A 12,231-nucleotide genomic window follows, 5' to 3' on the forward strand; every position below is an offset into this window, starting at 1 on the left:
CAGAAAATTATTTTATTACAGTATGTTTGATTTGAATTCTGAAGTGGATCTTTTGTGGCTGTTTTTAGTAGTACCCAGAAAGCATTTCAGACATTGTATATAAATATTTATATACATATAGTAAGCCACACTAACAGATGGATGTAGCATACACAATTTCATCTCAGAACCAGTTAACTGAATGCTATAGCCCTCCATTAAGATGTGTGTCAAAATTGATAGACTACCTCAAATTCATGTACCATACACTTATATCAAATTTGGTGTTAATAAGCAGAAGTGTTGCCAAGATATGCCCTCACGTCCTGTTTAGTCTTTGCTGTCATATTCATAGGCCTGTCTAACCAGGCCAAGCAAACAGTTTTACAAATGAAGTCTCATGATTTGAGCAAATTTTTCTAAAATTTGTAGAGATGAAGCCAAACAGATTTTTGCACATTGTGCTAATTAGCTCATCTGGAATGGGTGGAGCTAAAATTTTGTTTGTTTGTTTGTTTGTTTGTTTGTTTCACTGAAATAATAAATACATTTTAATAGGCCCTGATAATGTTTCAGTTGTATGGATAATTGGAAAATAGCTTCGTATGTATTCCATACTTACTGGCCGAGCATTACTTTATTATGACTTTTTTGCTTTGAATTCCAAAGTGGGTCTTTTACAGCTGTTTTTAATATTGCTCGGAAAACAGTTCAGAGTTTTGTCAGACACTGTATATAAATGTTTTCAGTGTGAAAATGTTTGATGTAACAGTCAGCAAACAGTGATGACAATCAAAATATTGTAAAGTTTAAAAAAATCAAATAAAACATTTATCCCTTTCATGGGTTAAACTGTGATGAAAGAAAAAAAATACATTTTGTCTTACAGCCCGTTTTATCAATTGTTTTCAGTTTAGTTATTTAAAATTACAGAGCTTTCAAATATAATTGATTTTATTCCTTGAAATTATTTTAGATGACAAGGCTCATAAAGGCAGTATTTGTTTCAGGTTTCAACCATGAGCACAATCACATGACCACAATATTTTTTATCCATTCTTATATAGTCATGGTTTAGGCTTATTATTTTTTACTTGTAATTTTTCATTTGAATATTCTTCTGAAAATCATTTGAATTTTAAATCTTAAAAAAATTAGCAGAATTTATTTTCCAGGGAATTTACAGAAACAAAAGAAAGAACTGTTTACACCTCCAGTCCCCTAAATCCTTTATGGTGTTGTTCGTAGGTCTAAAGGCTGTGTGTTTTGTAAACTTTCTACTTGTCAACTTTCTATGCTGTTGTTTCTGTATGCGTTATGTCATTTGAAGCATGTCGTACTTCTGGAGTTCTATCTTGTTCTATATGTGTCTCGTAAAGAAATGGAAAAATGTGTCAAAATGTCCTATTATCTTTCATTTTCTTTTCATTAAAAGATTCCTTCTCCATTTTGACTGGCTGAGCATTGAATAAAATACAAAATCAAACGTGTTTTGATTGTTTATTTCAGATGGATGCATGGATGGATGGAGGGAGGGAGGGAGGGAGGGATAGATAGATAGATAGATAGATAGATAGATAGATAGATAGATAGATAATTTATTAATCCCAAAGAATATTCAAGCATCCAGTAGCAATATACAGAGAAATAAGATTAATACAATACAGTTGAATCACCTCCTTCAGCTTATCATGTGCTAATAAGGTCATTTCATTTCTTTTAATATAAAATGTAAAATGTGAAATATCCAGTAGCAGCAAGTAAAGACCAGTAAATACAGATAAAAGATACTAAGTCACTACACAGTTTGTGTGCTTCCACCCTTCCATACCTGAGAGATGTTGTACAGTCTAATGTCCAGGAGGACAAAAGAGTTCCTGTCTTGTGGTGGAGCATGACAGAGACAGCAGTCTTCCACTGAACACACTCTTCTGTCTGGTGAATATGTTGTGCAGAGGATGGTGGGTGTTGTCCAGGATGTAGAGCAATCTCTCAAGGGTCCTTTTCTCTGCCACAGTCACCAGTGGGTCCAGCTCTGTCTGGCTACTATTATTCACTCACACGCATTCAGTAATCACATTTATTCAGGTTAGGGTAGCAGTGGATCTGAATTCTCTGTAGATTTGACAACAGTCCTTTATAGAATTTATCTACCTACCTAGATTTATCACATATTACCTACTGGCATGCTTTTCTGAAGTAGGACGAAACCCATGTGGACGCTGGGAGAATATGCACAGATGTTCTTCCCAGGAATCAACTAGAGCTCAGGATTGAACCAGGGACCCCGGAGCTAGCTGCTCTGCTTGGATTTAAACCATTTTATTGAGTGTGGTTTAATAAGTTTCCAACATGTGAGAACACTGCGCCCTCTAGTGGGTACTGTTTTATATTTCTTCACCAATTTATACAATACACTGTACACTGTGCATAAAATCATACAGATACAAGTCTAAAGGTTCAGTGTGATCTCTGTGGCATGGTTATTGGAGATGCTTTTCTGCTCACAGTGGTTGTAAAGAGTTAATATACAATTTATTATATATTTCTTACACCTCAATCCATTCTGGTTATTTTCATTAGAGCGCTCTTATCAACAAGGCAATTCCAATCAAAGACCTGTCACTACCTTAATGCTTATTGTTTTGCCCAAAATGCTGCATAAACTCTAGAGACTTTTGTGTGTAAAAAATCCTAGGAGATCAGCCAGTTTCTGGTATATTCAAACCGACCATGGCTTCCTAAAGCCATGAAAGCTCCATGATTCACGGTTGGTATGAGGTTATGTTGGAATGTTTGGCAGTGTTGTTTGTTGCCAAACATAATTCTTTTTATTTAAATAAAAAAGTTCTCTCTTGAATTCATCTGACCAAAGGACATTCGTCCAATAGGTTTCTGGTTTGTTTTTTTTAACGTTTTCATAAATGGTGACTATTGATAACACTTTTCTAGAAACATCCTTTGACTGACTTGTGTGAAGTCCAGCCTCTGATCTTGAAAACCCATGTTTATGTTTATTACCCAAACTTATGCCCGAGAGACTTCAGTTAATCCTTTAAATGAACTCATACCTATAGCGGCTCACATACTTTTCTTGAAATGGCAATTTGATGTTGAATAATTTGCTCAATAATAAATTTGTTTAACTGGGGTCTCTTTATCTGGTTTTAAGATATAATTAATGATCTGATCAAAAACCTCTAGTATTCTGTGTAATTTAGGATTAGTATGTTTTTGGAAGTGGAGTATTTACACATCTGGTGTGGTAGAGTAACAAAATCTAATATTCTGAAAACCCTGAGATTTCATGTTAGATTGGGACAAATAGAGGATTACAAATAGAAGATTACAAATAGAGGACCCCACCTGATGTTATTAAAGTTTTATTAAACTCATTTCTTCTCTCATTTACACAATAATATGCTGAGTCCAATTTTAGAATAGAATTTTACTTGCATTCAAACAGGTTTACACTGAAGACTGCATGACAGGGTTTTAAGTAGTGTTTTAACCACAATAACTGAACACTAACAACCCTCACACACACACAACACCACCATACATCAAAACAGGGATTAAGAAATTACTTTCCCAGTTCTACATGGAGATGTGATTTAATGTTTTTATGGTGGCCACCTTAAAAGCACTGGAGAAAATCCAATATGACAGAGAGCACTTGCCTTAGCTTCATCATATCCTTCTAGCATTTCATACTGCACATCACAATAGCTGCACATCCTCAAAATGTTAAACATTAGAATGGCTTACTTTCTAACAGAAAAAAAGCTGTCTAAGTTACAGTTCACATCATTTTTGCAATCAAAAACAAAAAAAAACTGGATATGATGAAGCAAAACAACTATGATTACAAGTAAACATCAAGTAGGAAAACTGTTATGTTTAACTGTGAAACTGCGACACTTTAGAAAGGTTAAAATTCAGTGTGAATAACTCTACCTCTGTCTTTTCTCTAGTGTTTCCTAAATGGAAAAAAAACAATTAGATATTCTAGACAGCGCCATCCAGAGTTTTTCCCATGGTGCTTGAGTTAGCCGGTTTGAGCAATGTGTCACCTACAAGGTCCTGTTTGCCACACCTATATTGAAAAACAAGGGTAAAAAATCAGTTTTTAAATATTTTTTTCAACATATCAGAGTAGTTCTATTATCTATATTAGAAATGAACAAAGTGGTGCATGGCATAGTTTTCTCACTCAAAACTATACAACTCAACAGACTGACCCAGTAATTGGTCCGTTAGCTGGCCGTTCACTGGACTGTTGGTCAAACTCTGAAAGCAGCTTCAGTATGTTTAATGCAGCCTGTGGAAAAAAGAAAAACAAACTTTAAAACATTTATTTGACTGTAACAAATGGCATAGATCTAATTTAAGAGCTTTTATATACAGTAGCTTATTTGCCTCCCGGGTTGTTCAGATAAGGTTCCAGTTGGAACTCGTGACTCTGAACTGACTGATGACCAGAAACTACAAGGATATAAAATGACTACAAGGCTGTAAAACATTTATATGGATAAAACAATATTTGCTGCTGTTAGTGGATTATTTGATATATAAAATAATAATAATAATAATAATAATAAAATAAAGGTAATTAATGAAGTTAATGAACATGATTTAAATGTCGGGTTGGGTGCCTAGAGTCATCAGATTTTCTTTGCATAAGCCACTGTTATAGATCTTTAAAGAAAAATTTGGAAGCAGTGCAGTGTCCAGTGTCATACCATGTCGTGACAGGACTCCACGTCCTTCCCGATACCATGACTTATAAGAGGCGGCTGAGAAGAGCAGTTGATGAGAGAAACAAATTCGTTCTTGTTGTTCTTTGGAAAGTCCTTGTATTCTACCTGTGGTGAACAGGGTACAACAATGAGTATCTTCCTTTTCATAGTCTGATAATCAACACAAGAATGGGCATATATGTTGCAGTTAATGGAGTACCTGTAGGCCTTGAACAGTAGCCAGGTATCCAAGCTGTTCGGATGGTTTAGTGAAGGGACCATGTGGTCTCATAGCTAGATTTTTACTTCCCTTCAGAATGCCTTCAGCTGTGGGAGAAGTACCGGCGTACAGCAGCTCGTTGGCAATCGTTGCGGTCAGTGAGGCCTTGGCCTGGTTGGGACGGCCATAGTCCTTGGCATGGGGTCCCTGGCAGACACCAACTGCCTGTGCCACCTCAGGTACCATGGGTAGAATTCCAGCAGGAAGCTGTTGATGGCTGAGGAAGGGCACACGGAAATCCTCCTCCTTTGGGACTAAAATTTTAAAAGGACACTTTTACAGGATTACAGCACATGTGGAAGCATTTGACATCTTTACAGTACATCTTTGCACTTTTTTTTTAATGACACTTACCCAGACCCCCTGCCTCTACTGAGCTTGGCTCAAAAAAGGTCACTTTACGTCCATCTCCAGGTTTTTTCAGAGAAGGCTTTACAATAGGTACAAAAAAACAGCTTTTAAAAAACTGTATAAAAGACTAACAAGACCAAGAACTCAAACACACTACATAGCAACACTGCTAAGAAATTAGCAACAGGTTACTACATCTTGTCCCTGTGCATAACATCAGTGTTTTATCTGTAACATTTGCCCCATTCTTTTGCCTTGATAGCTCCTTATTAAAGGTAGGAAGGAATCTCACAAATTAAAACACAAATGTTTAAGATTGAACCTTCTCTTCTGTTTTCAGTGCTGGTTTGGGAGGCTGAGGTTGAGGCACTTTAAATCCCAAGAGCTCTAGCATCTTCTCTGCTGCATTCCTCTTGGCCACCTTTTTACTTGGACCCATACCTTCTGCAGTCTGACCGGTGACTGAGACCTGATAGAGACAGCTGGATAAATGATTCAATAAATATAAATAAAACATTTGTATGACTAAAAAAGGATGCCTGACAATGACAAACCTGCATGACAAACTCCCTACGCCGGGGCAGTCCTCTCTCTGTAACGAGGATGTACTCTGGCTCTTTCTCTTTCTTAGCCTGCTGGATCTGTGCCAGTCTGCTGATTGGGTTAATTCCTTGCCCATACTCTGGACTGGTCTGCAACTACAAACAAGACAGTAATTTTAATTAACTTCATGCATGTTTTAATAAACATGCTAACACCTATACATATCAGATTGTAATAAACTTTATAGCTCACAATCCACTGAGAAAAGACTGTAATCATTTACACTAGTTAAGACACCATCCCTAATATAAACCTAGAAATGTTACATTTAGTAATCAGTAATCAAAATGCATGTATTAACTTTCTGTTTTATTCTGCAGCCATTGGCTTCAGTCCAGAGGATAAAACAAAAAGCATGAACACAAAATCCTAAAAGATCATCAACAGTATTCAGCCCCTAGTAGTTTTGCTACTCACTACTTTTGCATGTTAAAGATGTTCTTTCATCATTACTACTCATCAAGCAGTTTTGTTATCCCAGCACAGTGGCAGAGTTCCGGACGGAAATCACCATGGTTTTCATTGTCGGAGTGTACATTCCCCCTAGCGCTAATGCAAATGAGGCTCTGTGAGAACTCTATGGGGCTATTAGCGATCTGCTGAATGTTCACCCCGACGGCCTGTTTATCATCGCCGGAGATTTCAATCATGCAAATCTCAAATCAGTGCTCCCTAAATTCAATCAGTATGTGGACTCTGCAACGAGAGGGGGAAAAGACGCTGGAACTTGTTTACACTAACATTTCCGGCGCATATAGTACGGAACCCCCCACCTTGGCTACTCAGGGCACATCCCTGTTATGCTAATTCCAGCTTACAGACCACTCGTCAGACGCTCTAAACCTGTTCTGAAGCAGGTGAAAACCTGGCCAGCAGGAGCCACCTCTGCTCTTCAGGACTGCTTTGAGTGCACTGACTGGAACATCTTCAGGGAGGCTGCAACCAATGGTGACTTCGTCAACTTGGAGGAGTACACGGCATCAGTGATCAGCTACACCGGCAAGTACATTGATGACGTGACCGGCTCCAAGACCATCACCACATGCTCCAACCAGAAGCCATGGATGACTGCTAAAGTGCATGCGCTGCTGTAGACCAGAGACTTAGCCTTCAGAACAGGGGACAGGGTGGCCCTAAGAACAGCAAGGGCCAAACAATCCCGAGCTATCAGAGAAGCAAAGCGTGCACACGCCCTGGCAAGCCACAGCCACTGCCAGGACAGCAGAGACACCCTAACCATCTCGGATCGTAAGACCCTGCAGCGGATAGCGAGGACAGCTGAGAAGATCACTGGAGTCTCTCTTCGAATCTATCATGGACACTTACACCACACTCTGCATCGGCAAAGCCAGCAGCATTGTGGAGGACCCCACACACTCCTCACATACACTCTTTACCCTCCTGCCATCTGGAAAAAGGTACCAAATCATTCGGGCTCTCATGACCAGACTGTGAACTTAACTGACCGAGAATAACACACACACGCACAATCAACCATATGGACTGCACAGACCTACACTAAATACACACTCTTCTAATATACATCCATGTATTCAGCATCACCCATATCAAACTGTTTGCATGCTGTTTTGCACAGTTTTTGCTCTTTGCACATGCTGTCTTTCACATTTCAGTCAATTGCTGTTTTGCACATTACATTACAATACCTCATGTAACTGCTGCTATAATACTAATGTGTTCATTGGAGTATTTCTTCACACGCAATATTGAACATACAGTATTTACACTGGTCGGTGCTGCTTTTGTGTATTGTCTTTTGTGCATTTGTTTTTGTGTATTGTCTTTTGTGCATTTGTTTTTGTGTATTGTCTTTTGTGTATTTGTTTTTGTGTATTGTCTTTTGTGTATTTGTCTTGCTCTGTTTGCACCAGGTTTCACAGATGTACTTTATGTGGCTAGGACTACTTACTTAAGTCCTTAGCTCTGTCTTTGTTCTATATGGCACTATGGTCCTGGAAAACGTTGTCTCATTTCACTGTGTGCTACAACAGTTATATATGGTTGAAGTGACAATAAAAGCTTCTTGACTTAATTACCAATGACCTTTTCTACAAATGGTTTTCAGTTTAGAAATTACATCAGTATTATACATTTTAGGTCTTGTGTCTAATTAACTCTTAGCCTGACTTCTAGCTTGAGAGAGTTTGAGAGGCTGTGTCTGAAATAATCAGGGACTAGAGATGACTTGAAAAAATTAAAATAACGCACTGTCATTATAGATTATAAAATAACCTCAAATGTAATGGTGAATGGAGGTACAAACTATTGAGCTTGTTCGTAAAATACTGCTGTTGTAGATACGTGATAAGCATTTACTAAACAATCTTACAATACCTTTATAATTGATTTGGTTTTCTTTTTAATACGAGGTGGCATCTTGTCTGTGACTGGTAGTTGAGGCAACTTTCGCAGTTCCTCCAGAACAGAAATGGCAGCAAGCTTCTTGGCAATCTTCTTGCTCTTGCCCTCCCCTTCTCCAGTGAACTCTCCCACAGTCACTTTCACCACAAAGGACTTCATGTGTGGTGGTCCTGCCTCTTTCAGCACCTGATCCGAAATTCCAGGCAAAAACAAATAAATATGGGCTATATATTTGGCAATGCGACTTTTTGTGATGTAACGTTAGATAATTCTAGACATTTATGGGAAAATGGAAGGTTTTGGTATACCTCAAAGTTCACTGGCATGTTCCGCTTCAGTGCAATCTCAAATACTTGGCTGATCTCAGATTTGTTAAGGTTTTCTTCTTCTGGTTCTTTTCTTGTCTAAACATACACACATAGGTTATATAATTAAGTTACACCTTGCCAAAATTTACATGGCAGATCTTACATGGATAACAGCAAAGAATTGTCCATGATACATAGTCTAACATCCATTTTAAGATACAGTATTAAACAGTGATTATAAGATTTAACCCACATTACAGTGTGTAAAGAAATAGAATTCAAAGAAAAAAAAATGAACTTCAGTCACTGTACTACTTGTGGATGTGTCACAGCAGAAAAACTATTAGAGAAGATTCTGTGACGATGTTTAATAACTGGTTCCATTTCTTCACACAGTACCTAAGCAAAAGAGGAGTTTCAACCAAACTCAGTACTTAATGCCCTTAATGACCTACCTCAACTAACTGCTGTAACAGTGGCTCTTTTTGCAAAGATTTGATAGCTTTAGCAGCAGCGTCATGTTTGGCTGCCTGACGTGTGCGGCCCTTTCCGTGGAACTGCTGCCCTCCAATGGATAACTCCATATGATACAGCACCGGTGCCACCGGAGGAAACGGGTAGTAATACCTGGTCAGGTAAAAGCCAGAGGTCAAATACATTCATATTTATATGTACTGTGTTTGTGAAAGTGTAGTTGATTCCATTTTGTGCATTTTACACATAATAATGTTGATAATTGGCTAAGCCTTTTGACATTAGATCTCTTCATAAGCCTACGCTTTATACTTCTATACAGTGATAATACAAGGGGCACATACTGTTGCATGGAGCGAGCGTAAGGCCCCGGTGCTCTGATATTGTAGTTAAATGTGGGTCTCATTCCTTGGTATGGGTCTATAAGTTTATAGATTGGTTTCTTCCCCAACTTCATACACAGTGCATTCAGCTCCACAGTGTGTGTCATGCTGTCTGCTAAGAGAAAATAAATGTCAAAAAACAAAAAAAAAAAAGGATATCTTTGATATTCAGGTAACAGGACTGAATATAAAGTGCTTTAGGTGAAGAACACTGACCAATGAAAAGCTCAATATGTCAATATGATATGAAGGCCATTTAAAGCCAGCAGAGTATTAGTCCATATAAATGGTTTTAAGATACTTGAAATTTCACATTTACAACAGAATAAAAGGAGTTGTATGGAAGTATCAGAACATACACTCAGGGCCTCTGTAGAACCCACCTGGGTTCCGGCCTTGGTGTCGTGGGATTCTGTTATTAGGTTTGGGCAGCGTGGTCTGGGTGAGAGCACAGGCTGCTGCAGAGTGCTGAGCTTTCTTTATACTGGTGCCCTCTGCATCCCAGTGCTGCTCCCCCAGAGTCAACTGCACAGTAAATATCTAGATACAGAGAAAGAAAAAGCATGATAAATATAACTGGATCAAGGACAAATGTGTGTACATTGAGACAGAAAGAACAGAAAAGAGTAAACAGAAGTGTTACCTTTGAATGGGCTGGTCCTTGCTCACTGAGTAGCTTGTACTCAGGCTGGATCTTATTGTACCGGGCTAACTCATTCACCAAACACATGGGGGTCTTCTCTTTAGGGTTTGCCATGTTAGAAGCTACAAACAAATTAATATTAATCTTTTTTTTACAGTTAAATATAATAATTCTACACCTATATAAAATTATTTTGTATACAGTTCAATCGTATTTTTTATTATTTTGTTACATTACTTACTTTAAATGGATTTTTCAGGTCGTCAAAGTTAAATACATTTCACAACATACATTCACAAAAGTATTTTACCCTATACTACAATACTCAATAAAAGTATTTTTTTAAGGACTTGACTGAAGCTCATCTGTGGTAAAATCAATGTATTGGACATGGCATGGAAAGACATATCTCTGCATATATAAAAGCCAGACAGCCGACTATGTGCATGTCAGTGCAAAAAGTCATGAGGTCAAACAATTTTGTACAGATCATCCAAAACGGGATGGTGTCAAAACACACACTTGGGAAATGTTATGGAAGTTGATTACAAAATCCAGCTGTGCCGAGTTTATCCAAGAAGACTTCAGGCTATAACAGCTGCAAACAGTAGTGTCTGAATGCTTGTGTAAAAATTAGATTTTTGCATCTTAAGCAAAACTTAAGTTTGGTGTAAGGCTTTAGGGTGAAAACTTTTTGCATGCACCATGTATGCAAGCTTTTTTCAGTGTATAAACATACTTTCACCTACCTGTAGGGTTACAGAAGGGTGTAGCTGAGGCAGAGGGCAGGGCGGAGCTTCGTAGTGGATGACTGGCACTTTCTGAAGGTAAGGAGCCAGAAGCTGAAGGAATACTGAAGCCAGGTTGGGGCTGTGAGAGCTGTAAAGGAGCAGAGCTGGGGACAGGGCTGGAGGGAGACTGGAACTGAAGCTGGGACATTCTGGCTTATGATTAGGAAAACACTTTGCAGTCTGGGACAGGATTTTCACAGGACAAGTGTTAAGTGATTGTTAAAGAAGAGGAAGGTGTAAGACTGCAAAGATTTGCCTGCAAGAAAAGACAACACAATTAACAAATGTCACAACAGACCACTTGCAAAATAGCTAGAATGTTTTTTTTTGTTTGTTTGTTTGTTTTTAAATCTCGACTCCATACAACATGTAAATAAATGAAGATAAACTTGGTTACTGATAGACGTTAGAAGGTCCTTAATCAAAGTGTTGGTTTTTTTTTGTTGTTTTTTTTGTAGTTATACAATTTCTAACACTTAAACTGGAATCTTTAGAGTGCGACATGTAGATTTCTGTAGGATAATCCACAATAATATTGTATTATATCTTCTAGCGAATGTGAATTGTGACGAGTGTAACAATAAACATAGCTGTAAACCGAGTGCTAGCTAACGTTAGCTTGTACACAGATACAATACAGCAGGTCACCGTTAGTCATTGTTACAGCTACACGGGGATAAATAACTGATATGTGATTAAATAAAAAAAAAAAAACAAGCTCAATTGAGTGCATGTGGGACAGAAATGACAAAACATGGAACTAAAACGTTTTATGTTCAATTGTAGAATGTGACATTTTATCACTGGGGCCAGAGACTGATCAGAAGATAAAGCTAATGTTAATAACAGCTAGCGTCAAGTCTGTTTAACCAGAGCAAATCCTCTCCTTCAGCCCTCCACAACACCTCACCTCGTTCTATTTAGGTCCGGTGGGAAATTAGTCCATGAGAAAGAAAGAAAGCACGTTAACATTAGCGTCCAATTTTAGGGGAGTGATTTATATTTGGGGTTTGAATTAAAATATAGGTGAGGTAGAGCAGAGAAAGTAGACAGGGCAAACACTAAAGAGAATCGCCTAATGGTCCAGCCACTCCCGGAAATTACATCACTTCCGGGGCTGGTTTTTTTTTTAGCGAGCTGGTGAGACAGAGTTGTTTACTTAAGATTTAAAATGACAAATCCTTAAACAAGGTGTTCTCAAATCCTTTACCTCCTTAATTAACTGCTTAAACTCCTTTAAAAAGGGGACAGACCATGGTCTGAACATGATCAAACTATTCTAGTATTTAGGTTTGTTA

The 12,231-nt window shown here is 38.1% G+C and overlaps 1 protein-coding gene across 5 annotated transcripts; it reads right to left on the reverse strand.

The window, feature by feature from the left end:
- Nucleotides 1–3,412: 3,412 nt before the first annotated feature.
- On the reverse strand, nt 3,413–12,036 carry stau1 (staufen double-stranded RNA binding protein 1). 5 transcript variants are annotated; one of them, XM_060868142.1, is made up of 15 exons: nt 11,844–12,036; nt 10,892–11,189; nt 10,143–10,264; nt 9,883–10,039; nt 9,461–9,611; nt 9,098–9,269; nt 8,643–8,738; nt 8,308–8,520; nt 5,904–6,047; nt 5,672–5,818; nt 5,353–5,428; nt 4,939–5,252; nt 4,722–4,844; nt 4,221–4,300; nt 3,413–4,075 (listed from the first exon to the last, which is right to left on the reverse strand). In XM_060868142.1, the coding sequence occupies exons 2-15, from the start codon at nt 11,079–11,081 to the stop codon at nt 3,988–3,990; spliced, it is 2,073 nt and encodes a 690-aa protein (XP_060724125.1). In that variant the 5' UTR covers nt 11,082–11,189; nt 11,844–12,036; the 3' UTR covers nt 3,413–3,987. The 5 variants fall into 5 exon arrangements, with proteins under 5 accessions (XP_060724125.1, XP_060724124.1, XP_060724123.1 ...); XM_060868141.1 differs by having other exon boundaries at nt 9,461–9,614; XM_060868140.1 differs by having other exon boundaries at nt 9,859–10,039.
- Between the last annotated feature and the right edge of the window lie 195 nt (nt 12,037–12,231).

The sequence above is a fragment of the Tachysurus vachellii genome, chromosome 4, assembly GCF_030014155.1.
Source record: "Tachysurus vachellii isolate PV-2020 chromosome 4, HZAU_Pvac_v1, whole genome shotgun sequence".
Lineage (NCBI taxonomy): Eukaryota > Metazoa > Chordata > Actinopteri > Siluriformes > Bagridae > Tachysurus > Tachysurus vachellii.

Coding starts and splice junctions, on each gene's coding strand:
- stau1 (XM_060868138.1), bottom strand. CDS start 11,081: ATGTCCCAGCTTCAGTTCCAGTCTCCCTCCAGCCCTGTCCCCAGCTCT. Junction 8,739..9,097: donor TGTTACAGCAGTTAGTTGAG/GTAGGTCATTAA, acceptor GTGTATGTTTAG/ACAAGAAAAGAACCAGAAGA. Junction 4,845..4,938: donor CTACTGTTCAAGGCCTACAG/GTACTCCATTAA, acceptor TGTTCACCACAG/GTAGAATACAAGGACTTTCC.